Source organism: Gobio gobio, assembly GCF_949357685.1.
Source record: "Gobio gobio genome assembly, chromosome: 1".
NCBI classification, from domain to species: Eukaryota; Metazoa; Chordata; class Actinopteri; order Cypriniformes; family Gobionidae; genus Gobio; species Gobio gobio.
The window spans coordinates 86,037,383-86,064,096 of NC_137097.1; the positions used below are offsets into that span (position 1 = coordinate 86,037,383).

The window sequence follows — 26,714 nt, forward strand, 5'->3', positions numbered from 1 at the left end:
GATCACCTTTCGGCGTAATCTACGCTCGCTCTCTCCCTCCCGTCTATCCACTATGGTTTCATCCTCACTCCCTCCACCTGCTCAGTTCTCAGCACTAGACACTAACAGTGCTACTGACACTCTTTGCTCCACTCTAACATCTTGCTTAGACAACCTCTGTCCCATTACATCCAGGCCAGCCCGCACCACCCCCTCTGCCCCCTGGCTGTCCGATGTTCTTCGTGAACATCGCTCTGGACTCCGGGCGGCAGAGAGGAAGTGGCTAAAAACTAAAAACGCTACTGACCTAACCCTGTATCAGTCTCTTCTCGCTTCTTTCTCTACTAATGTCTCCACTGCTAAAACTACATTCTACCACAACAAAATCAACAACTGCTCCAACTCTCGTGCACTTTTCAAAACATTCTCCTCGCTCCTTTGTCCTCCCCCCCCCCTCCCTCGTCAAACCTTACAGCTGATGACTTTGCATCATTCTTTACAAACAAAACCTCTTCCATCAGCAGCCAATTCTCTACACCACAAACCGACACGCACATCTCAACGACCATCACACCCACGCTTCCCTCCTTCTCTCTGCTCTCTGAAGCAGATGTCTCCAAACTCATCCTTTCCAATCATCCCACTACCTGTCCGCTTGATCCTATCCCCACTCACCTCCTTCAGGCCATTTCTTCTTCTGTTACACCTGCACTCACTCACATTGTCAACACCTCTCTTCACACCGGGACTTTCCCCACAGCATTTAAGCTGGCTCGGGTAACCCCACTGCTTAAAAACCCTCTCTAAACCCAGCACTTTTAGAAAACTACAGACCGGTATCCCTTCTACCTTTCATTGCAAAGACACTTGAGCGGGCTGTGTTTAATCAGCTCTCTACGTTTCTTGAACAGAACAATCTCTTGGACATCAACCAATCCGGTTTCAAAAGCGGCCACTCAACTGAAACTGCCCTGCTCTCAGTTACGGAGGCACTGAGACGGGCAAGAGCAGCCTCCAAATCCACAGTACTTATCTTACTGGATTTGTCTGCTGCTTTTGACACAGTTAATCACCAGATCCTCCTGGCAACTCTCATGAAGATGGGCATCTCAGGAACCGCTCTCCAGTGGTTCAAGTCTTACCTCTCAGGTAGGTCCTTCAGGGTGTCATGGAGAGGTGAAGTGTCTAAGTCACATCATCTAGCTACTGGAGTTCCCCAGGGCTCAGTGCTTGGACCACTTCTCTTCTCCATCTACATGTCATCACTGGGATCGGTCATTCAGAAACATGGCTTTTCCTATCACTGCTATGCCGACGACACTCAACTCTACTTCTCATTTCAACCTGATGATCCATCGGTTGGTGTTCGTATCGCTGCCTGCCTAACAGACATTTCAGCCTGGATGAAGGAACATCACCTGCAACTCAACCTTGCAAAGACAGAACTGCTTGTGGTCTCAGCCAACCCAGCACTTCACCCCAATCTCTCCATTCAGCTAGGTTCATCAACCATAACTCCGTCCAGGACAGCCAGGAACCTTGGGGTTGTGATTGATGATCAGCTAAAATTCACTGACCACATCACTGCAACAACCCGATCCTGTAGATTTGCACTATCCAACATTAGGAAGGTTAGACCCTTCCTATCAGATCATGCCACACAACTACTGGTCCAAGCTCTTGTTCTCTCCAGACTGGACTACTGTAATGCTCTTCTTGCGGGCCTTCCGGCATGCACTACCAAACCCTTGCAACTGATCCAGAATTCAGCGGCGAGGTTGGTCTTTGGTGAGCCGAAGAGAGCACACGTCACGCCTCTCCTCATCAGTCTGCACTGGCTACCAATAGCCGCTCGCATTAAATTCAAGGCACTGGTGCTCGCCTTCAAAACATCCACTGGCTCTGCACCAATATACCTAAACTCGCTCGTTCAGACTTACACACCCTCCAGGAACTTGCGTTCTGCCAGTGAACGACGCCTTGTGGTGCCATACCAGAGAGGCATGAAATCGCTGTCACGGACCTTTTCCTGGACCGTTCCCACCTGGTGGAATGACCTGCCTATCTCAATTCGTGCGGCCGAGTCTGTAGCCATTTTCAAAAAACGTCTAAAGACACATCTTTTCCAGCAACACCTGACCGATCGAGAATAGCACTTATCATTCTATTCATTGTCTGTCTGTCTAATTTATTTAAAAAAAAAAAAAAAAAATTTGTATACTTCTGTGCTAGACTAACTGAGACTTGTTACAGCACTTACATATTGCACATATTGCTGATATTGTTGCCCTTCGACTGCTCTAGCTGCTTCGATTGCCCCCATTTGTAAGTCGCTTTGGATAAAAGCGTCTGCTAAATGACTAAATGTAAATGTAAATGTAAAATGTTCTCAGGACATTCTTTGAACAGTAATATTTCTAGCTAGGGTGACCTCACATTGTGGCCATAGTATGAGCACACAGTGAGGTTACACTTGTAGATTACTGTGATCTCACATTTCTCACATTGTGACCACAGGGTGAGATAACGTCAGACATTACTGTACCACGAAAATACCAGAAACACTTTGTTTTTCTTTTCTTTCCTTTAGTTTTTTAGTTTTTTTTTACACACATTCAACATAAAATTACACTAAAAGTGTAAAAAATTAACACATCCTTTTTGAGAGTGTACCAAAAGAGTCTAAGGTCAGAATTAAATGAGTAAATTGTGTTGCCATGAACGCTAAAACCTTAAACAGGACTTACTTTGAGTTCTTAAAGAAGTCAATGCCTTTCCTGTGATCATTTAGGCTCTTGTGTTTTCAAATGTTTTCCCTTTCTTAGGTCCTGATGATGATCAGACAAGGAAAAGAAGGGGTAGTTTTGATTTTGAACATCCAAATTGTAAGTGTACATCTGGTCATTTGATATCATTTATTGTAGAAAAGGTCATTGATAAATGAATGCATTCTGCATATTTTCTGCATTTAAAAGCTTTGTTTCTCCTGATGGTTCAGTTTCCTTGAGAAGGATGGTGCTTGTAGGAAAGACCGGAGCTGGGAAAAGTTCTTCAGGAAACACCATCCTGGGCAGAAACGCGTTCCGAGCCGCTCAAAGCGCTTCTTCTGTTATTAAAGCGTGCTGGAAAAAATCTGGAGAAGTGGCCGGCCGTCAGCTGGAGCTGGTAGATTGTCCAGGCATCTTTGATACTTCACTTTCAGAGAAAGAGATCATCAAGGAGATGAGTAAATGTGTCAAGTGGATGAAAACAAGTGGATGAAAACATCCCAACGATAAGCAGAAATCTACAAAAGCTTAGAATCTGAGATATAGAAATAATATATAATGTTTTATTTCAAAAGTTTGCTTGTTCTGTATATTTGTGTGCATGTGTGTGTACACTGAAAATAAAAAGGCTAGGAGTTTACATAATTATAGAGTATTGTTTTATAATAAATGACTGTAAATTTACAGTGAAATGAATGCACGCTGGGTCATTTTCTTATGAATTGCTGTTAATCTACAGCAGAATGACACTGACATCACAGTAACTGCTCTTATTTTACTGTGATTTCACATTATAAAGTTGCATTTAGTCATGCCACTGTAAGAAATGTTTTAATTACCACTGTAATTGTGTTAAAGTCACCATGATGGTAATCAGTGTTTTATTAGGCTTCAAATCACTAATCTAGCCAAGTCAGAAGTGTGACAAATTAAAACATTTTTCTTAGAATATAAAATAAATTAACTGACTGATTTTAAGTTTGTCAAACTATACTATTATTTGCATTATTTCAGCATAAAGATTAACCAAATGATGTTTTACAAACAAAGTTCGGGAGGAGTACGTTCAGATAATTGACACAGGTGGAGAGCAATCAGCTAATCATCAATAAGAGGTATATATACACGCAACAGTCTTACCTCTGTTCATTGACTGTTTGCCAGCATCCCTCCACCACCCCTTCTCCACACTTTTATTCATCAACCACTTACATTCACGGGGGGGGGGGGGGGGGGGGTACTTTGGGTTCGGGCCAAAATTCAGAGCTCGAAGCCCTCCCCCCCCGGACAGCACGCCAAATACGCATTTAAACTACTCTCCATAAATTATATGTAAGTGTGAACTCGTGAATATCTTATTTTAAATTCATAATTGATTTGAGATATTTCCCAATAGTGAAGCAGAGATTTATCTTTGAAAGGTTATTACTCACTGTTGAAAAAAGCACTGACTGTCTGTGATTTTAACATTGATGTAGATCATATGACCGTTGCGTTTACAGATTTATTCAACTTCTTTATGGTCTCTCAAAGCGGTGTTAAACTGTGATCGGATTGCTGTTTCGTTGTATATACACAATACAATAACATGATAATGTTGACATGACATGGTTAGATTCAGATGGGAAATTTCATATAAAAGTTGGGGGACATAATCACCATATTTATAATGAAACCATCATATTTAAAAATATGATATTAATCATATCGTATAAGAAAATATCATCACTACTGTAAATCTATATTAAATTACTGTGGGATCTCCAAAGCTTTCAGAATCTTTTTTTTCTGTATTTTTTAAATGAACATGTTAATGACAGTATATTTATTGAACAAGAACAAATTCATGTATTTATTAAAATAACCAGAAAATAGTACAAACTTTGCTAAAGTTATTGTTTTAAACAACTTGGACATTATTCAAAAGGGCTGTCAATCCCATTTAAGAAATGTGCATGTTGTATATATATTTATATTATATATAAAAATAAATATTTTATTTATAAATAAAACTTTTTTTTCTTCTTAAATATATACATGCATGTGTGTGTATATTTATATATAGGCCTACACATAATAATTATACACAGTGCACAATGCGATTAATCATGATTAATCGGTTGGCAGTATTTTAGCTGTATTTTTATCAATACTGTGGCCCCGTGTCTCAATGGGATAAAAGAACCCCTCGCCACCCCATACATTTATAAGATTTTCAACACAAAATCTGTTGCTTTAATCGATACAAGCATATATAATCCACACTTCTGCCTCTGCTCCAAAGCCCTAGTCAGATGAATAACTGTCCTCTTCAACATTTGATCAGTTTGTGACGTTTTATGAACCTGTGGAAGTTTCTCCCATAGATATCCATAATAAAGGCCTTTATTATATCTATGGTTTCTCCGGCCGGTGGCGCCAAACGCTCTCCTCTCGCGCTCTGACTGATGCCGTTTGATCTTCCGCTCCTGCGCAGAACGAGCCTCTGAACTAAAGAACAACAAACCCCGCAGAAGCGCCGAGAGTCCGTCAGAAACTCCGTCAGTGTGAATCTGGCGCCAGCATCATGTCTGGGAACGCTTTTCCAGGTGTGTAAACATCAACATGGACCCATACCTACTTCTGTGTGGCACTAACAGAGTGTGTGTGTGTGTGTGTGTGTGTGTGTGTGTGTGTTTACATGTGTTCCTCATAACAATATCTGCTTCATGGTTCTGATAACAAATCAATAATCCTAGAAAATATTCTCCCACACAACGATTCTGGGTACGTTATAACCGATAAAGTTCGTTAAAACCGTTAAAAGTGCGTTCCTACAACCTTAGGATTTGCATAAATAACCAAACATCTACTATATACTGATCTGGGCTGCATTTCCCGATAACGTTGTCTCTTAGCGCGCTACGAAGACTCTAAAGGTATAACTTAACTAAAGGTATACCATTTCTAGGTGTGTTCCTCGAACTATACCTTAGGAGGTTACTTAAGGTAAACCTTCTTAAGTGCGACGTTAGCAGGTGCTGTCCGTGGCGGCGGTGCTGAAGTGGCTTATATCGATAGCTCAAGAATCGATTATTTACTCTATGCAGGGGTTGTTTCACTGCTTTATGCGAATTTTTTATATTTTATTTTTTTTTAAAAAGAAGCACTTCAGAAATAGTTGAACTTGCAAACTAAATTTTATATAATTCTGACATGAGTACGCGAACCAGCAATTTCATGCTCAACCGCATCATGCGTCAACCCGCTACACTAACTGGCAGTATGCCTTCACTGGCATTTGAAAGAGTCGTTTATATTATTACAATATATTTTCCATAGTGTGTTAATTTACTCCACAATCAGGGATGATTGCCCAGCAGCTGCATTACATTATTGTGTAAATAACTAATTTCTGTTACTGAATGAACGCACCGCCACCCGAGGTGTTACTCAGCCCATATCCATCCCCAACCACCTCCAGAAAAGCCCCAGGCATAAAAACGGAGGGCCACCAGCAGCTGGATTTCAGGGCTGAGAGGGTAGCTCCGTCCAGTTTGTCTCGACAAAGTTGGACCAACAAGATCTAAAAGCTGCTCAATTTGCTGTCGTGGCAGGCGAAATTTATTTTGAAAAGCGGCTTCTGACATGGTAGCCAGGGGACTAAACTTTTCACGTATGAAATAGTGCATATACACTAAATGGCTCCGCGGACGGCGCCTTCTTTGATTTAGCACAACTATTCTCTGTCTCGCTGCCATAGTTTGACCAAACTCCCCTCCACAATCATTCCCTTTAAATAGGCTCCTAAGCTTTTCCTGTCTAATGGTTTGCCAGCTGATGTACCTTTGGATAATATAATTAAAAATCTAACAGCCATTAGTGTAATGACATTTGTAATCCTTTCATTAAAAAAAATTAGCCTGATTGAACATTGGGTGTATATTACAACTTCAGAATTATATTCGTATAGACTGACATGTAAAGAAGCTTTTTGCACAGTGGTGGCCACTAGTGGATTGAACTGTCAATAGTGATAAGGTATAGCTAAGAGTGGTCCAGACCAACCTTACGAAAGTAATACTTACAGAAGGTATTCTTAACTAAGATAGTTTCGGGAAACACGTATTAACGTTAAGGTACACCTTAAGGTATAACTTAAGAACGACGTAGTGTTAAGAAGGTTTCGGGAAATGCAGCCCTGCTGTTTATTTTCTGTTTTAGTGGCCATTAGTCGGAAAACATTTGAGTATAAACTCTTAATAAAATAACCAACATTATTAATATATGGGAAATATAAATATAAAATATAATATAATATAACATTTTTATAAATATATATATAAAATACTATTTTAATTAAAAATATATACATTTTCTGGCTTTTTTTATCAGGCTGATGATGTTTATTATCAGTACTACCAAATTAGGCATATTTTCAGTTCTCATAAGATTATGAAACTGCAGTTAAAGTTAAAGTTCTCAATGTAACAAAATCTTAAATTTTTTTTAAGGATTTTTGAAATAACTATAATATACTGTTATTTATATTCTACATTCTTTTCTTTCTTATAAGGTAGAAAAACTGTACATTTTTTAATTAACATTTATTTAAATATAAGTATTAATATATTTAAATGATGTTCTTGTTTTAACTCTCATGTTTTGTGTTGAATTGTGTAGTTCATTAAATGTTAATAATATATATATATGAAGTATTAGATGATGGCTTGTGGTTCTGATTCCAGATCAGTGGGGATCTGAGGAGGAGGAGGAGAGCGATAGGGCGGAGCTGAGACTCGTTCTGATTGGCCGCACGGGCTCAGGCAAGAGCGCCACAGGAAACACCATCTTAGGGCGACGTCACTTCCTGTCTGCGCTGCGGGCGAGTTCATGACGCGCGCGTGTGAGTGTGGCTGGGCGGAGGAGGAGGAGTGGATGAAGAGGGTTCTGGTGGTGGACATGCCGGGGTTCTGCGACACCCGGTTCTCCGAGGGCCACGTTCACACTGAGATGGCCAGGTGTGTGGCGCTGACGGCCCCGGGCCCCCACGCCTTCCTGCTGGTGCTGCCCCTGGGCCGCTTCACGGAGGACGAGGACCGGGCCGTGGCGGAGATGCTGCGCGTGTTCGGCGAGGGCGCGCTCCGCCACACGGTGGTGCTGTTCACGCGCGGAGACGAGCTGGAGGATGGAGGCGGGATGGAGGGGTTCCTGGGGTCCGCCCCGGAGCCACTGGCGGTGCTGCTGCGGCGCTGCGGCGGACGCTACTGCGTCTTCAACAACAGAGCGCCGGAGAACCGCGCGCAGGTGCGCCACCTGCTGGAGGCGGTGCAGAAGACGGTGGAGGACGCGGGCGGAGCGTGCTACACCAACAACCTGTTCCTGCAGGCCGAGCGCGCCATACGCGACGAGCAGCAGCGCCGCACTGCCAGAAGTGAGAAAAATTAAATTACATTTATATTTTGAGAAAAGTCTAAATAAAATGTGAATAAAATCATTACATTTCGAGAATAAAGTCGTTTTGAGAACTCGTTAAATTTCTAAATAAAATGTTGAGCATAAACTCATATTAAATTTTGTGAAAAGTCTAAATAAAATGTTGTGAATAAAATCATTAAATTTCGAGAATAAAGTTGTGCGTTTTGAGAAAAAACGTGTTAAATTTCTATAAAGTCTAAATAAAATGTGAATAAAATCATTACATTTCGAGAATAAAGTCGTTTCGAGAAAAACTACATTTAGAGAAAAGTCTAAATAAAATGTGAATAATCTCATCAAATTTCAAGAATAAAGTCGTTGTCTTTCGAGGAAAAACCCTTGAAACGACTGAAAATTTGTTACATTTTGAGAAAAGTCTAAATAAAATGTGAATAAAATCATTACATTTCGAGAATAAAGTTGTGTGTTTCTAAAACACTGATCAAAAGTGAGTTTATGATTAAAACAAGATAAAACTAGGTTTCCATCCAAGGATTTTTTTTTGCGAAAAAAGGTTTAGCGCATCAAAATGTTTACTACGGAAGAGGATTAGGGCCAAGCAATAACAAAAAAATAGAACCATCGCGAGAGGTCATTATAATGCGAGGTTAAACTTTAGAAATTTAGAAAATTCTAAATACAATGTTGGGAATAAATAAACTCATAAAATATTGAGAATAAAGTCGTGTTTCGAGAAAAACTCGTTAAATTTTGGAAAAATGTCTAAATAACATGTTGTGAATAAAATCATTAAATTTCAAGAATAAAGTCAATGTCTTTTGAGAAAAACCCTCGAAACGACTGAACTTGTTACATTTAGAGAAAAGTCTAAATAAAATGTGAATTAAATCATTACATTTTGAGAATAAAATGTTGAGAATAAAGTCGTCTTTCGAGAAAAACACTCGAAAGGACTGTGAAAACGTGTTACATTTTGAGAAAAGTCTAAATAAAATGGTGTGAATGAAATCATTACATTTCAAGAATAAAGTCGTTGTCTTTCGAGAAAAACCCTCGAAACAACTGAATACTTGTTACATTTTGAGAAAAGTCTAAATAAAATGTGAAAAATCATTACATTTCGAGAATAAAATGTTGAGAATAAAGTTGTTGTGTTTTAAGAAAAACTTGTTGAGAATAAAATAATTGAATTTCGAGAATAAAGTCGTTTCGAGAAAAACTCGTTACATTTTGATAAAAGTCTAAATAAAATGTTGTGAATAAAATCATTAAATTTAAAGAATAAAGTCGTTTTGAGAACTCGTTAAATTTCTAAATAAAATGTTGAGCATAAACTCATATTAAATTTTGTGAAAAGTCTAAATAAAATGTTGTGAATAAAATCATACAATTTCAAGAATAAAGTCGTTTCGAGACTAACATTTATAAATAAAATGTGAATAAAATGTTTAGAGAAACTCGTTAAATTTCTAAATAAAATGTTGAGTATAAACACATTAAATTTTGTGAAAAGTATAAATAAAATGGGAATAAAATTTCAAGAAAAAAGTCGTTTTGAGACAAAAATGTATAAATAAAATGTTTCAAGAAAACGTTTTTTTCAGGCATATTGACTGTAATCTCTAAAGCGTGTGAAGGCTGATGAGCGTAATGCAGAGTGTTCTGACTGCGGTCCCCTGTGTTTCAGTGTGGCGGGGCCGGACAGGAAGTGGCATGGCCGTCAGCAGACGTCAGGCGCTGCGCTCCGCCCTGAGCCGCGTGAGAACCGAAGCCGCCCTCTCCGGGAAGGTTCTGGAGCGGCTGAAGGTGCTGGTGGCAGCCGGGGCCACCGGTGTGGCGGTCGGGGCCCTTCTCGGAGCCGCGGCCCCTCTGGCCATGGGCGGCGCGGCGGGGCTGGTGGGCGGAGGATGTGCAGGCGTAGGCCAGGCGTTCGGGGCGGTGGTAGCGGCGGCGAGCGGGAAGACTGCGGTGGCTCTGGGGGCGGCGGCGGGAGGAGTGCTGGGAGGGTCAGTGGGAGCACTGGTCGGAGCTGAGGCCCCTGGCCCCCGGGAGGCGGCGCTGGAAGCACTGCAGCAGGTGGGAGCCATGGGCGTGGCCGTGGTGGGCGTGGCTGCAGGAGTGGGCGGAGCTGTGGGGGCAGGCGAGGCTGTGGGGGCAGGCGGGGCTGTAAGGGCGGCTCTAGAGGGTGGAGCCGTCAGTGCTGGTGTTGCCTCCTCCAGTTCGACCGCACGCCTCCTGACGGAGATGGGGCGAGCGGTGGTGGGAATCGCCCTGGCCGGAGGACTGGTCATCAGAGTGGTGAAGGAGAGAGTGCGCTCGGCAAACGGACACCAGGAGCGCAACTCCTACGAGATCTACTGGAACAAGTGAAGCTGGACATTAAAAGAACACTACACTTTTTTTTAAACTTTCTAAAAAAAAATGTGAGAAAAGTCTAAAAGTGTTGAGAATAAAATAATTGAATTTCGAGAATAAAGTCGTCTTTCGAGGAAAAACTCTCGAAACGACTGAAAACTCGTTACATTTTGCGAAAAGTCTAAAAGTTTTGAGAATAAAATAATTGAATTTCGAGAATAAAGTCGTCTTTCGAGAAAAACTTGTTAAATTTTGAGAAAAGTCTAAATAACGTGAATAAAATCATTACATTTCAAGAATAAAGTCGTTGTCTTTCGAGGAAAAACCCTCGAAACGACTGAAAACTCGTTACATTTTGAGAAAAGTCTAAATAAAATGTGAATAAAATCATTACATTTCAAGAATAAAGTCGTTGTCTTTTGAGAAAAACCTTCGAAACGACTGAAAACTCGTTACATTTTGAGAAAAGTCTAAATAACGTGAATCATTACATTTCACGAATAAAGTCGTTGTCTTTCGAGAAAAACCCTCAAAACGACTGAAAACTCGTTACATTTTGAGAAAAGTCTAAATAAAATGTGAATAAAATCATTAAATTTCGAGAATAAAGTTGTGCGTTTTGAGAAAAAACGTGTTAAATTTTGAGAAAAGTCTAAATAACGTGAATAAAATCATTACATTTCAAGAATAAAGTCGTTGTCTTTCGAGAAAAACCCTCGAAATGACTGAAAACTCGTTACATTTTGAGAAAAGTCTAAATAAAATGTGAATAAAATCATTACATTTCGAGAATAAAATGTTGAGAATAAAGTTGTTGTGTTATAAGAAAAACTCGTAAAATGTTGAGAAAAGTCTAAAAATGTTGAGAATAAAATAATTGAATTTCGAGAATAAAGTTGTTTTGAGAAAAACTGGTAAAATTTTGTTTAGAGATACTTGCTAAATTTTGATAAAAGTTTAAATAAAATGTTGTGAATAACATCATTAAATTTCAAGAATAAAGTCATCTTTTGAGAAAAACCCTCGAAAATTTTTATAAAAGTCTAAATAAAATGTGAATAAAATCATTAAATTTCGAGAATAAAGTTGTGCGTTTTGAGAAAACGTGTTAAATTTTGAAAAGTCTAAATAAAATGTGAATAAAATCATAAAATTTCGAGAATAAAGTTGTGCGTTTTGAGAAAACGTGTTAAATTTTGAAAAGTCTAAAAAAAATTGAATAAAATCATAAAATTTCGAGAATAAAGTTGTGCGTTTTGAGAAAAACTCTTTACATTTTGATAAAAGTCTAAATAAAATGTGAATAAAATCATTAAATTTCGAGAATAAAGTTGTGCGTTTTGAGAAAACGTGTTAAATTTTGAAAAGTCTAAATAAAATGTGAATAAAATCATTAAATTTCGAGAATAAAGTTGTGCGTTTTGAGAAAACGTGTTAAATTTTGAGAAAAGTCTAAATAACGTGAATAAAATCATTACATTTCAAGAATAAAGTCGTTTTCTTTCGAGAAAAACCCTCGAAACGACTGAAAACTCGTTACATTTTGAGAAAAGTCTAAACTCATTTGGAAAAAAGGCTCATTTTACAAGTCCCCTAGAGTTAAATAGTTGAGTTTTACCGTTTTTGAATCCATTCAGCCGATCTTTGTATCTGGCGGTAGCACTGTTAGCATAGCTTAGCATACATCATCATCATGGTACGGCCGCGAAGATCCGCCACTATTACGCAGGAATGAGAAAGTAGAGCCATATAGGTGTAAAAATCGCAACTTTTCATTTTCAGTTGGTCTTAGCACACGATGAAACTGGAGAAGAGTCAAGTTTTAAATAGGAAAAATATTGAAAGTGTCTTTGGTCATTTTTTGAATGAGATGCTAATGGACTGATCAGAATCAATGATGTATGCTAAGCTATGCTAACAGTGCAGATACAAAGATCGGCTGAATGGATTCAAAAACGGTAAAACTCAACTATTTAACTCTAAAATGAGCCTTTTTTCTAAAAAAGTGGAGTGTTCCTTTAATGCAGTGCTCTTACAACATCACATTTACACTTTTACTAGCTTTTACCTATTGTGTGTGTGTGTGTGTGTGTGTGTGTGTGTTGGTTTAGTGAGATCGGACTGACTGAACACTGTGTGTTTGTTTCCTGAAGCAGCCGAACACAAATAAACACGCGTGAACATCTGCAAGACTCATGTCTTCATTCATCAAACATGTTTTCATCAGTTAAAGATCATTAAATTCATCATTTTATTCTCAGAAACACATTCCCTCTTCATTAACAGTGTTTTATTGAGACAAATGTGCCATTTTAGTTTGTATTATTATGTTTTGGGGTGAATTTTGTGATGTATTTTCAACGTTTGACTGATATATGAGTACAATTTCACTTTATTATAAGACAGAAAACTAGTAATAATAATATAACAATAACAATGATCTTCCGCCTGTTATTTTATTGTGTGTTATCAAGTTGACATATAAACATATCTAAACATAACCTTTTCTGATCTTACAAAACACTGACATCACAGATATATTTCAGAATTATTATGTTTTATTATACTATAGTAAATATTTAACGTTTGCAGTGTTTTCTTAACGGCTGTGTGAAGATAACGCTGATAATGATGTAATGCACACTTTATTTACATATTCATCAGACCTCTAGCCAACCCGCTGCCTTCTCATTACATATTCATAACGGTCTTCATTCACTTGGCGCGGCGTGGGCGGGGTTTGGTTTGAGGGGGAGGGTCCAATGCAAATGCCTAAAGCGCCTCTGCTCATCGACGTACTATCAGGCCACGCTCGAGAGGCCGATCTGATTGGTCGACAGCGCCCGATCTTACGACAGCCATCGCCGAGCGCGAGCCAATCACAGGAGCGCGTCATTGACAAGCGCTTGTTTGTGAATGACGTCAATGCCGAGGCGCAAGATGGCGGCGTCTGGTCGGTAACCGCTCGTCCGGAGTCTGTGGATGTTTTGAGCGATTCTGAGGAGGGAATAAACCGACACCGCGTCCGGAGCTACGCGAGGATGGACGCCACCGAGTTCATGGACACGATGGACCCGAGCTTATCCGAGCTGGGCGATGAGTTCACCCTGGGGGACATCGACGGTAAGAGAGAAGAGGAGGATGAGGAGGATGTGTTTATAACCGTGTGTTTATTTACCTCAGAGCTGCTGCTGTTATAGTGCTGGGTTTGGGCTATTCAGGGTTATTATTAGTGCTGCTGTCGATGATGTAATCAGGGTTATTGTTGTCATTAGGGTTAGTATTAGTGTCGATGTTTCTATTTGTGTAAAACCAACAAAAAACAAAACCAAAAAATCACAATAAAACACATAATATAGGCCTAGTGACACAAAACTACCATCCTAACCTAATATTGTTAAAAGACAAGCCAACTGTCAGTAACTGTCGACCACTAAACCAGTCATGAGGGTCCATTAACAAAAATAATTAGATTTATATATCATCTACTAAATAAGAAATAACATGTATGAAATATGTGTGGTTTGTTAGAATAGGACAAAATCTGGAATCTGAGGGCGCAAAAACATCTAAATATTGAGAAAATCTCCTTTAAAGTTGTCCAGATGAAGCCATATTACTGCTAATAACACATGATATGAACATTTACCAGATATCTTGATGGAACATGATCTTAATATCCTGATGATTTTTGGCATAAAATAATAATAATGTATAATTTTGACTCATATGATGATGTGTTGTTGGCTATAGGGTTAGGGTCAATCTATACAAACACAAGCTAAACATTTCTGATCATCTGTGAAAGATCACATGACACAAACAGAACGTGTGTGTCAGAGACCAGCTGATCACTCTCTAAAGAGACGGAGTGTGTGTGTGTGTGTGTGTGTGTGTGTGTGTGTGTGTGTGTGTGTGTGTGTGTGTGTGTGTGTGTGTGTGTGTGTGTGTGTGTGTGTGTGTGTGGATTATTACTGTCATTCGCACATTGATGTGATGGTGAGTAGTCTGATGCTCTTCTGGAATATACTGGATCATCATCATCATCACTTACACACACACACACACACACACACACATCTACAGCTAAACTCAGAGAATAACTGTGTTTATTACAGCACTGTTCTCTTAGTAACGTTCCCATCATACATCATCCCGATCATAGTTTTTAAAGCATTGCTGTTTGAGCTAATGCTAAAGATGATTTATAACCGCGTTAATTAACCAAACGCATCCAAACATGAACCGTGATGAGGGCCAGAGTATGAACCGTCTCAGATGTGTGTGGTTATCACTATCAGAATGAGATCTGGAGCCCAATCTCAGGGTGTAAACATGACTGTAGAAAGATGGCAGCATCATTATTGTATTCTCACACAGAGATTGGTAGATCTATTAGTGAAATCTGTTGACTTTATCAATCTGTGTGTCATTATATGCCAACGGTGAGCGCTCAAACATGGGGAATAAGCACTTCTGCTGTGTCTCTGACTCAAGTTTGCTCGCCTGTAACTCCAGAAGTGTTCAATATATCTGAATATCCTTCTGGATTCTGGCTCTTAATGAACTTTCCTGTTGGTTTCTTCATTTTAAAGGCCCTCGATGGCTCAGTCTCAGAGATATGAGGATCTCGAAGCGGCTCCAGGAGTAAAACGGCCATATTTTCACTGGTCAAAACCCATAGATGTTCCTTTTCTAAAGTTTGTGTACCTGTGACTCTAAAAGTGTTTGATATATCTCAATATCCTTCTGGATTCTCATTCTTATGAAACTTTTCTTTTGAAATATTCATTTTTATGGTCCTATATGGTTCAATCCCAGAGATATGGAGATCTCAACACAGCTATGTGGTCAATTTTTTTAGACGGCTGATAGTTGTTGTGTTTAAAGAAGAATATCTGCAGAATAAATAACACTGAAACTAGAGATTCATTCAGTTTTGATATTGGAAAACATGACACAACACACTCTCTGAGTGCCAAAAACAAACATTTTCCCTGAAGTTTACATGTCTTTAACTCAAGAAGTGTTCAATATATCTCAATATCCTTCTAGATTCTCGTTCTTATGACACTTTTCTTTGGGTATCTTTATTTTTAAGGCCCTTTATGGTTCAATCCCAGAGATATGGGGATGTCAATGTGTTTGAACTCTTCAGAAGCGGTTAATATGAACACAATCTTCCAGATATCCCTGAAACTGATTCAGATATAGATTATTATAAACACACGTTTGAGAGCAGGTTAATGTGTGTTTCAGTGGATTAATGCCACTCAAGAAATCTTTTCCTAGAGGGAAACATTACTTTAAACATTAGTTATTCTTCAGACATTCCTCTTTAAATGCGTATCATCTGTGTGCAAAGTGAGCCACAATTGGTTTTCAATCCCCTAAAATTCACCAAATTGACCACGGAGAGGTGTTGAGATCTCCACATCTCTGGGATTGAGCCATCGAGGGCCTTGAAAATGAATATTTCAAAAGAAAAGTTTCATAAGAATGAGAATCCAGAAAGCTATTGAGATGTCTTGAACACTTTTAGAGTTAAATATGTATCATCTGTGTGCAAAGAGACCCAAATTTGGGTTTTCAACCAGTGAAAATATGACCGTTTTACTCCTGGAGCCGCATTGAGATCCTCATATCTCTGGGACTGAGCCATCGACAGCCTTTAAAATGAAGAAACCAACAGAAAAAGTCATTAAGAGCCAGAATCCAGAAGGATATTGAGATATATTTAACACTTCTGGAGTTACAGGTACACAAATTAACACTTCTGGAGTTACAGGCGAGCAAACTTGAGTCAGAGACACAGCAGAAGTGCTGATTCCCCATGTTTCCAGGATTTGGTGGATTTGACTCGGAATGGCCCATCATTCCTTTACAGTCGGTTCGCTGGGCGATATCTTGAATCTGACAGAGTGAGCTGGTTCTGGGCGATATATATCTTGACTGTGGTGAAACAGGACGTTCCTCTGGAAACACTGGTTTGTCCTGTGTGAGCTGTGGGTGTTTATGATGCTGCAGGTGTGACTGTATCACTCATTATTACTGCCATAAATCAGCTCCTCAAACACCAGAAACTGTGTCTCAACGTCTGGTGTGTGTGTGTTATCAGCACTGGCCTTGAGTCCCTGACCTTCATCTCATCATCACAGGTCAAAGGTCAGGGTCAGGGTCACAACAGTCACATGTTATAATATGTTGTGTGTGCTTGTGTCTGTCAGAGATGCTGCAGTTCGTCAGTAATCAGGTGGATTTCCCGGATCTCTTCGAGGATCAGATGGGCGGCGGCTCTGTGGCCCCCGTGAGGCCCCTCCCACAGGCGGTCCCCAGCGCCATCCTGACCCCGCCCCACACACCTGTGCAGACCAGCAGCCAGACCCCCATACAGACCCCCACCCCCATACAGACACGCACCCCACCACTGCTGCAGCCACGCCCACAGCCCATCACACAGGTGAGCATGACCACACCTCCTCAATCTGACCACACCCATCACACAGGTGAGCATGACCACACCTCCTCAATCTGACCACACCCCTCACACAGGTGAGCATGACCACACCTCCTCACACATGCCCACACCCCCATACATGACCACACCCCTCACACGGGTGAGCATGACCACACCCCTCACACATGACCACACCCCCATACACGCCCACAGCCCATCACACAGGTGAGCATGACCACACCCCTCACACATGACCACACCCCCATACACGCCCACAGCCCATCACACAGGTGAGCATGACCACACCTCCTCAATCTGACCACACCCCTCACACAGGTGAGCATGACCACACCTCCTCAATCTGACCACACCCCTCACACAGGTGAGCATGACCACACCTCCTCACACATGCCCACACCCCCATACATGACCACACCCCTCACACGGGTGAGCATGACCACACCCCTCACACATGACCACACCCCCATACACGCCCACAGCCCATCACACAGGTGAGCATGACCACACCCCTCACACATGACCACACCCCCATACACGCCCACAGCCCATCACACAGGTGAGCATGACCACACCTCCTCAATCTGACCACACCCCTCACACAGGTGAGCATGACCACACCCCTCACACATGACCACACCCCCATACACGCCCACAGCCCATCACACAGGTGAGCATGACCACACCCCTCACACATGACCACACCCCCATACACGCCCACAGCCCATCACACAGGTGAGCATGACCACACCTCCTCAATCTGACCACACCCCTCACACAGGTGAGCATGACCACACCCCTCACACATGACCACACCCCCATACACGCCCACAGCCCATCACACAGGTGAGCATGACCACACCCCTCACACATGACCACACCCCCATACACGCCCACAGCCCATCACACAGGTGAGCATGACCACACCCCTTATACATGACCACACCCCTTACACATGACCACACCCCTCACACAGGTGAGCATGACCACACCCCTCACACATGACCACACCCCCATACATGACCACACCCCTCACACAGGTGAGCCTGACCACACCCCCATACACGCCCACAGCCCATCACACAGGTGAGCATGACCACACCCCTTATACATGACCACACCCACCCTCTCTGCTGACCACACCCCCATACATGACAACACCCAATCACACAGGTGAACCTGACCACACCCCTCACACAAGACCACACCCCTCACACATGACCACAGCCCATCACACAGGTGAGCATGACCACACCCCTTATACATGACCACACCCCTCACACAGGTGAGCCTGACCACACCCCCATACACGCCCACAGCCCATCACACAGGTGAGGATGACCACACCCCTTATACATGACCACACCCACCCTCTCTGCTGACCACACCCCCATACATGACCACACCCCTCAATCTGACCACACTCATCACCAGTGTTGGGCACGTTACTTTAAAAAAGTAATTAGTTATAGTTACTAGTTACTTCTTACAAATAGTAACTGAGTTAGTAACTGAGTTACATCATTATAAAAGTAACTAATTACCAGGGAAAGTAATTACTGCGTTACTTTTTTTTTTTTTTAAATATGTCAAATAACTTGGATGCCCCCAATATTAGATATGTTAAATTAATGAATTGGACACTAAATAGAATAAATTATTATTATAAAACATTGTACATTAATGTACACTATTGTAATGTTGCTGTGGGACAATGTAAGAGACACCTATCAAATTCAATATATTATTGTAAATATTATCAGCAGGCCTACTATAGTGTGAGCCTGACCACACCCCTCACACATGACCACACCCATCACACAGGTGAGCCTGACCACACCCCTCACACATGACCACACCCCTTCACACATGACCACACCCATCACACAGGTGAGCCACGCCCACAGCCCATCACACATGTGAGCCTGACCACACCCCCATACATGACCACAGCCCTAACACAGGTGAGCTTGACCACACCCCTCACACATGACCACACCCCCTCACACATGACCACAGCCCTCACACAGGTGAGCCTGACCACACCCCCATACATGACCACACCTCCTCAACTCTGACCACACCCATCACCTGCTGACCACTCACATGGCCACACCCCTTCATGCATGACCACCCATCACACAGGTGAGCATGACCACACCCCCTCAACTCTGACCACACCCATCACCTGCTGACCACACATGGCCACACCCCTTCATGCATGACCACACCCATCACACAGGTGAGCCTGGCCACACCCTCCCTCTCTGCTGACCACACATGACCACACCCCCTCAACTCTGACCACACCCATCACCTGCTGACCACTCACATAGCCACACCCCCTCATACATTGACCACACCTCCTCGGTCTCACGCTGTGCTCTGATTGGTCAGGTGCAGACGTTCCCCATGCAGACGCTGGCTGTGCAGACGCAGGCGCAGCCGCAGACGGTGATGCTCACGCCGGCCACCACACAGTCCAGATTCATCCAGAACCAGGTGATCTGCCAGCAGAACCACGCCACGGGCTTCCAGGGTGAGCACACACACACACACACACACACACACACACACACACACACGAGCGCTGTTCACACAGCTGTGCCTCCTCTCAGTCCTGCAGCCACAGATGCAGAGCATTGTGACATCACCGCAGGTCCAGCCAATGACGATCCAGCACCAGCGTCTGCTGACTCCGTCCGGCCAGACCATCCAGACGCTGTCCACGACGCCCATGCACACCATGTCTCAGCAAGTGCCCGTACGTCACACGCTTACCCACAATTCCCTGCGCTAATTCTCCACCTGTATATAACAATGACATGCCCTCAGGTGTTGGTGCACCAGCCTCAGCTCCTGAAGACGGACTCTCTGGTTCTGACCACTCTGAAACCGGACGGGACGCAGGTTCTGTCCACGGTCCAGAACCCCACGGGCATCACCACCCTGACCGCGCCCATCCAGACCACCGCCCTGCAGGTTCCTGTACGTCACATGACATACACATACAGCCATAGACTCAACCAACTGCTTATATATGTTAAATATTGTTAGCTGCTTTAATTTTTATTATTATGATTCTGACACGTTGAGGTCACTTTATTGCGTGCGCATGGGTTTTGATGGCACAGTTGCACATCAACCACTACAGTGGACCCTAGTGCATCGCCCGTTACACTGCCACCCAGTGGCAAGCCTTTGTATGTGGACATTTTTTCTTTCTCCAAACCAAGATGGCCGACGGCCAGTCAGAAATATCAAGTTGTTCCGGAATATCCATCCATTCCTTCTATCCTAGGAGACTCTTGCAGGTAAAAAAACGTTGTAGCATCTAAGGAGTCATATCACTGTTACATTTTCCAAGTATTGATTTTAGATTGGGAGGGAATTCTGATTAATCATCTGTCCACTATAGTCAATAACTGTCATTCAGCTACTATTGTGACTGTTGTTCTAGAAAATACTTCATCTGCAGTTACTTTTATTGGCTGTAAATAAATGTATTTGTGTTATTAGATTGTAGTTACGTCACAAGTAATCTGATTACATAGTGCACGTTACTTGTAATGAGTTACTTTACTCGATACATCCCAAAAGTAATCTGATTACATAATGCTGTTACTTGTAATGAGTTACTTTACTCGATACATCCCAAAAGTAATCTTTTTACATAATGCACGTTACTTGTAATGCGTTACTTTACTCGAAACATAAAAAAGTAATCTGATTACATAATACTTGTAATGCATTACTTGATACATCACAAAAGTAATCTGATTACATAATGCTGTTACTTGTAATGCTTTACTTTACTCGTAACATCAAAAGTAATCTGATTACATAATGCACATTACTTGTAATGAGTTATTTTACTCGATACATCACAAAAGTAATCTGATTACATAATGTACGTTACTTGTTATGCTTAACTTTACTTTACTTGATACATCACAAAAGTAATCTGATTACATAACGCACGTTACTTGTAATGAGTTCCTTTACTCACAACATATAAAGTAATCTGGTTACATAATGGATATTATGCCGAGTTGTGCCTGATTTTAGCCCCGATTTTGACCCGCCGACAGGTTTTGCGAAATCGCCGACAAATGCCCGGAGTCATAGGTAAATCGGTGCTCGTGCACGCGAGTCACAATCACGCAGTGTGAATGATCAAAGACGCGATCAGAGAGACTCACCGACGCCTCAAACTCCTGCTGTGTGAAATGAGTTCTGACTGAAAAATACATCAGCGATGACCTACAGCCAATGAGATGGCAAGATACAGGGCAGCTGGAGGTTCTGGGAGGAGTTATAGACCATAATATCAGTATTTTAATACAGGGGTTTTCAAACTGTGGGTCGCGACCCATTTGTGCGTCTCAGAGTGTGAAGAGGTGGGTCGCGCAGTCACTTACGTTTCAGTGAATGACACACACACACACACAACAAACAAAGTTTACTCTGGGGTTGCACAATATACCAACGTTAAATATAAATCGCTATATTACTTGGTCAGTGCGATAACAGGTTACTTGTTGTGATAACAGTTTTCAGCGTCTCAGAGCAGCTTCGTTAGTAACCCGATCAGTTGTGGAGTCAAATCAATAGCCAATTTGGCGGGTCACTTACTATGTTTAAATGTGTCCGTTTTGAACACACTCAGAATGATCGGCTAGTTAGGGGTAAAATAGATACCTAACCCTAACCCTAAAGTATGAAATACGTGGTTTAGTCACAAGCTCTAACTCCATTGGATCCTCAATCTGTCTGTCAAACCTCATAACTCCACCCACTTCTATTGTGAAGTGCCACACACAGTTTGGAGCGCCTCTCGCTTGAAGCTGTATTATACACACGATATAGCTGTGTTATTACTGTATTATATGATAAATATGTCGTGTAGTTGCGCATTTATGGTAGTTTAAGAGAGGGAAATAAGATGCTTATTAAAATAAACCTCTTTATGGTTCTGCTCTCTCTTTCGCAGACGCTGATGAGCAGCAACATTCTGACTACTGTTCCCATGGTGATGGGGGGCGGAGACAAGCTGCCAATCAAGCAGCTGTCGTCGGGCACTGCCCACAATGGGGGCGGAGCCAGGGTGGCCATGGACCAGGGCATGGCTGTTACCACGGGCCCGGGCGGAGTCGTGAAAGAGGGCGAGCGACGCACAACACACAACATCATCGAGAAGCGTTACCGCTCGTCCATCAACGACAAGATCCTGGAGCTGCGCGACCTCGTCATGGGCAACGACGCCAAGGTGTGTGTGTGTGTGTGTGTGTGTGTGTGTGTGTGTGTGTGTGTGTGTGTGTGTGTGTGTGTGTGTGTGTGTGTGTGTGTGTGTGTGTGTGTGTGTGTGTGTGTGTGTGTGTGTGTGTGTGTGTGTGTGTGTGTGTGTGTGTGTGTGTGTGTGTGTGTGTGTGTGTGTGTGGCCTCACCAGGGTCTGACTGTGTGTTTGATTGACAGATGCACAAGTCTGGTGTTCTGCGTAAAGCCATCGACTACATCAAGTACCTGCAGCAGGTCAACCACAAGCTCCGGCAGGAGAACCTGACGCTGAAGATGGCCAGCCAGAAGAACAGTGAGTTAGCCTATCAGGAGTCCGTGTGGCGCGCGATGATGACCTCACTGATGTGTAGGGTTGGGTACCCGGTGCCAATATGGTACTTATATAACCGGTATGTACCGGACCGAATCAGAACGCAGATTTCGGTTCCTCATTTCGGTGCCAAAATTCAAACGTGCTTTGGCTGAGCCAGAGACAGACGCTCAGCGCTGGTCACATCACAACTATTGCGTTTTCAACCACATCATGTTTATTTCAGGTTTCAGACATTTAAATGCTCATACGTTGGCTACTAGCAAAAGGAAGCGGCAATGACAATACTTTCAGACGGTTATAATTCGACTAACGTTGCGTGTTTTATTCACATCAGATACATGCACATTATATAGTAACTCTATAGTTTACTCTATTCTTCTTCCAGGTCACTGGTCACTTACTTTCATGTATTTCGTGAGACGAGAATTAACTCAAATCCGACGGATCCGATTCTGAGGCGCAAACTAACATGGCGCCGCCCATTGCGCTTTATAGATCAACTAACACACATTCACTCACACATTTGAACATTAGATAGTTCGTGACACAGTTAAGAAGTTTGTGAATATTTTGAATAAAAAGCTAAATAAACCCGATACAGCTGAGCTGTCAGCGCTATTGCGGCTGCTGTGTGTCATGTGAGAAACATGACGCGTCACCATGGAAACATTAAGGAGATGCGTTCTAAAATATTTAGCCAGAGAATATGAACATATTTCAAAATAAAGCTGAAGCTGGAAGCTGGTTTGTAGCAGACCAAGAATACAGACGACTGCTGTTATTACTGTAACTGTTATTTAGAGTTATATTAGGCCTGTTGTAGTTGGGTTAGATGGCTTAGGTTTTACTGTGAATTTGTAAATAATCAATAATAATTTGTAAATAAGTAAATTGTGTTTTGTATTTATTTATATTCATACATTTAAGTATACATTAAACTTTTAATAAATGGTTCAATTTAAATAAAAAATAAATAAATAAAAAGCCATCTAAAGTCATCCACCTTGTTTTGTGGCCTTTTTTTTTTTTAAGTATCGGTTCAGGCACCATTTAGGCACCGGTACCGTTTTAAAAGTATCGGTTCAGGCACCGTTTAGGCCCTGGTACCGTTTTAAAAGTATCGGTTTGGCACAATTTAGGCACCGGTACCGTTTTAAAAGTATCGGTTCAGGCACCGTTTAGGCACCGGTACCGTTTTAAAAGTATCGGTTTGGCACCATTTAGGCACCGGTACCGCTTTAAAAGTATCGGTTCAGGCACCGTTTAGGCACTGGTACCGCTTTAAAAGTATCGGTTTGGCACCATTTAGGCACCGGTACCGCTTTAAAAGTATCGGTTCAGGCACCATTTAGGCACCGGTACTGTTTTAAAAGTATCGGTTCAGGCACCGTTTAGGCACTGGTACCGTTTTAAAAGTATCGGTTTGGCACAATTTAGGCACCGGTACCGTTTTAAAAGTATCGGTTTGGCACAATTTAGGCACCGGTACCGCTTTAAAAGTATCGGTTCAGGCACCATTTAGGCACTGGTACCGTTTTAAAAGTATCGGTTTGGCACAATTTAGGCACCGGTACCGTTTTAAAAGTATCGGTTTGGCACCATTTAGGCACCGGTACCGTTTTAAAAGTATCGGTTCAGGCACCGTTTAGGCACCGGTACCGTTTTAAAAGTATCGGTTCAGGCACCATTTAGGCACCGGTACCGTTTTAAAAGTATCGGTTTGGAACCATTTAGGCACCGGTACCGCTTTAAAAGTATCGGTTCAGGCACCATTTAGGCACCGGTACCGTTTTAAAAGTATCGGTTCAGGCACCGTTTAGGCACCGGTACCGTTTTAAAAGTATCGGTTTAGGCACCATTTAGGCACTGGTACCGTTTTAAAAGTATCGGTTTGGCACAATTTAGGCACCGGTACCGTTTTAAAAGTATCGGTTTGGCACCATTTAGGCACCGGTACCGTTTTAAAAGTATCGGTTCAGGCACCGTTTAGGCACCGGTACCGCTTTAAAAGTATCGGTTCAGGCACCATTTAGGCACCGGTACCGTTTTAAAAGTATCGGTTCAGGCACCGTTTAGGCACCGGTACCGTTTTAAAAGTATCGGTTCAGGCACCGGTACCGCTTTAAAAGTATCGGTTCAGGCACCATTTAGGCACCGGTACCGTTTTAAAAGTATCGGTTCAGGCACCGGTACCGTTTTAAAAGTATCGGTTCAGGCACCGTTTAGGCACTGGTACCGTTTTAAAAGTATCGGTTCAGGCACCATTTAGGCACTGGTACCGTTTTAAAAGTATCGGTTCAGGCACCGTTTAGGCACCGGTACCGTTTTAAAAGTATCGGTTTAGGCACCGGTACCGCTTTAAAAGTATCGGTTTGGCACCATTTAGGCACCGGTACCGTTTTAAAAGTATCGGTTCAGGCACCGTTTAGGCACCGGTACCGTTTTAAAAGTATCGGTTCAGGCACCGTTTAGGCACTGGTACCGTTTTAAAAGTATCGGTTCAGGCACCGTTTAGGCACCGGTACCGTTTTAAAAGTATCGGTTCAGGCACCGTTTAGGCACCGGTACCGTTTTAAAAGTATCGGTTCAGGCACCGTTTAGGCACCGGTACCGTTTTAAAAGTATCGGTTTAGGCACCGTTTAGGCACCGGTATCGTTTTAAAAGTATCGGTTTAGGCACCATTTAGGCACCGGTACCGTTTTAAAAGTATCGGTTTAGGCACCGTTTAGACACCGGTATCGTTTTAAAAGTATCGGTTTAGGCACCATTTAGGCACCGGTATCGTTTTAAAAGTATCGGTTCAGGCACCATTTAGGCACCGGTATCGTTTTAAAAGTATCGGTTCAGGCACCATTTAGGCACCGGTATCGTTTTAAAAGTATCGGTTTAGGCACCATTTAGGCACCGGTACCGTTTTAAAAGTATCGGTTTGGCACCGTTTAGGCACTGGTATCGTTTTAAAAGTATCGGTTTGGCACCATTTAGGCACCGGTACCGTTTTAAAAGTATCGGTTTAGGCACCGTTTAGGCACCGGTACCGTTTTAAAAGTATCAGTTTAGGCACCGTTTAGGCACTGGTACCGTTTTAAAAGTATCGGTTCAGGCACCATTTAGGCACCGGTACCGTTTTAAAAGTATCGGTTCAGGCACCATTTAGGCACCGGTACCGTTTTAAAAGTATCGGTTCAGGCACCGTTTAGGCACTGGTACCGTTTTAAAAGTATCGGTTCAGACACCATTTAGGCACCGGTACCGTTTTAAAAGTATTGGTTCAGGCACCGGAATCAGATAAAACCCAAACTCTACTAATGTGTCTCTCTCTGTCTGCCAGAGTCCGTGTGTGTGACGGATGATCTGGACCTGAAGCCCGAGGCGGCCTTCATCTCTCCCCCACCGTCTGACTCGGGCTCCAGCTCTCCCGCCCAGCTCTCGCCCTTCTGCATCGACTCTGAGCCGGGCAGTCCGTTGCTGGAGCACGAGCAGGTGCGTCTGAGCCCTGCCCACACGCGGGCACTCTGGGACACGCCCACTCTGGGACTCGCCCACTCTGGGACACGCCCACTCTGACCAGAGCTTGTGTGTTTCAGGTGAAGAGCGAGCCGGACTCGCCCTCGTCGGTCGGGGTGATGGACCGCTCTCGGCTGCTGCTCTGCGGGCTCACCTTCCTGTGCCTGTCGCTCAACCCTCTGCCCTCTCTCCTGGGCTCTGAGGAGGGCGGGGCTCTGGGTGCCGCCCATGGGTCCTCACGCTCACTCTTCTCTCTGCCCGGACAGACCCAGAGCTTCGGTGAGTTCAGGGGCGGCTGAGAGTCAAGTGGCCGTGCTCTCTGAAGTGATGCTGTGTTAAAGGGTTACACCCAAAAGTGTAAATTGTGTCATTAATGACTGAGCCTCATGTGGTTGGACACCCGTCAGACCTCCGTTCATCTTCAGACACAAATGAAGATATTTTAGTGTAAATCTGATGCTCTGAAAGGCCTCCATTGGCACAATAAAAGGTAAAAGGTACTAAAGACGTCGTTACAAAGTCCATCTCACTACAGTGGTTCTACAATAACTTTATGAAGCGACGAGAATAATTTTTGTGCGCAAAAAAACCCTAAATAA

General features: G+C 42.7%; 2 protein-coding genes across 8 annotated transcripts in view; both read left to right on the plus strand.

The window, feature by feature from the left end:
• Positions 1-5,217: 5,217 nt before the first annotated feature.
• LOC307132402 (uncharacterized protein) lies at positions 5,218-12,705 on the plus strand. Its single transcript, XM_079826685.1, is given in 4 exon segments — positions 5,218-5,335; positions 7,475-7,620; positions 7,623-8,160; positions 9,853-12,705. Coding segments are annotated over 4 exon segments (1,389 nt in total). The 5' UTR covers positions 5,218-5,313; the 3' UTR covers positions 10,536-12,705.
• A 742-nt stretch (positions 12,706-13,447) lies between these two features.
• srebf2 (sterol regulatory element binding transcription factor 2) overlaps positions 13,448-26,714 on the plus strand; it is a 35,778-nt gene continuing 22,511 nt past the window's right edge. The window contains exons 1-10 of one of the 7 annotated variants that reach the window (XM_079826204.1): positions 13,457-13,643; positions 16,748-16,980; positions 19,393-19,534; positions 19,614-19,759; positions 19,831-19,983; positions 20,232-20,309; positions 21,989-22,264; positions 22,472-22,586; positions 25,940-26,091; positions 26,196-26,394. In XM_079826204.1, coding sequence (XP_079682330.1) covers positions 13,562-13,643; positions 16,748-16,980; positions 19,393-19,534; positions 19,614-19,759; positions 19,831-19,983; positions 20,232-20,309; positions 21,989-22,264; positions 22,472-22,586; positions 25,940-26,091; positions 26,196-26,394 — 1,576 coding nt within the window. In that variant the 5' untranslated portion in view covers positions 13,457-13,561. Of the gene's footprint in view, positions 13,644-16,747; positions 16,981-18,214; positions 18,327-18,802; positions 18,960-19,087; positions 19,141-19,392; positions 19,535-19,613; positions 19,760-19,830; positions 19,984-20,231; positions 20,310-21,988; positions 22,265-22,471; positions 22,587-25,939; positions 26,092-26,195; positions 26,395-26,714 lie in introns of those variants that run through there. The other 6 variants (XM_079826205.1, XM_079826207.1, XM_079826206.1 and 3 more) reach the window with 6 other exon arrangements.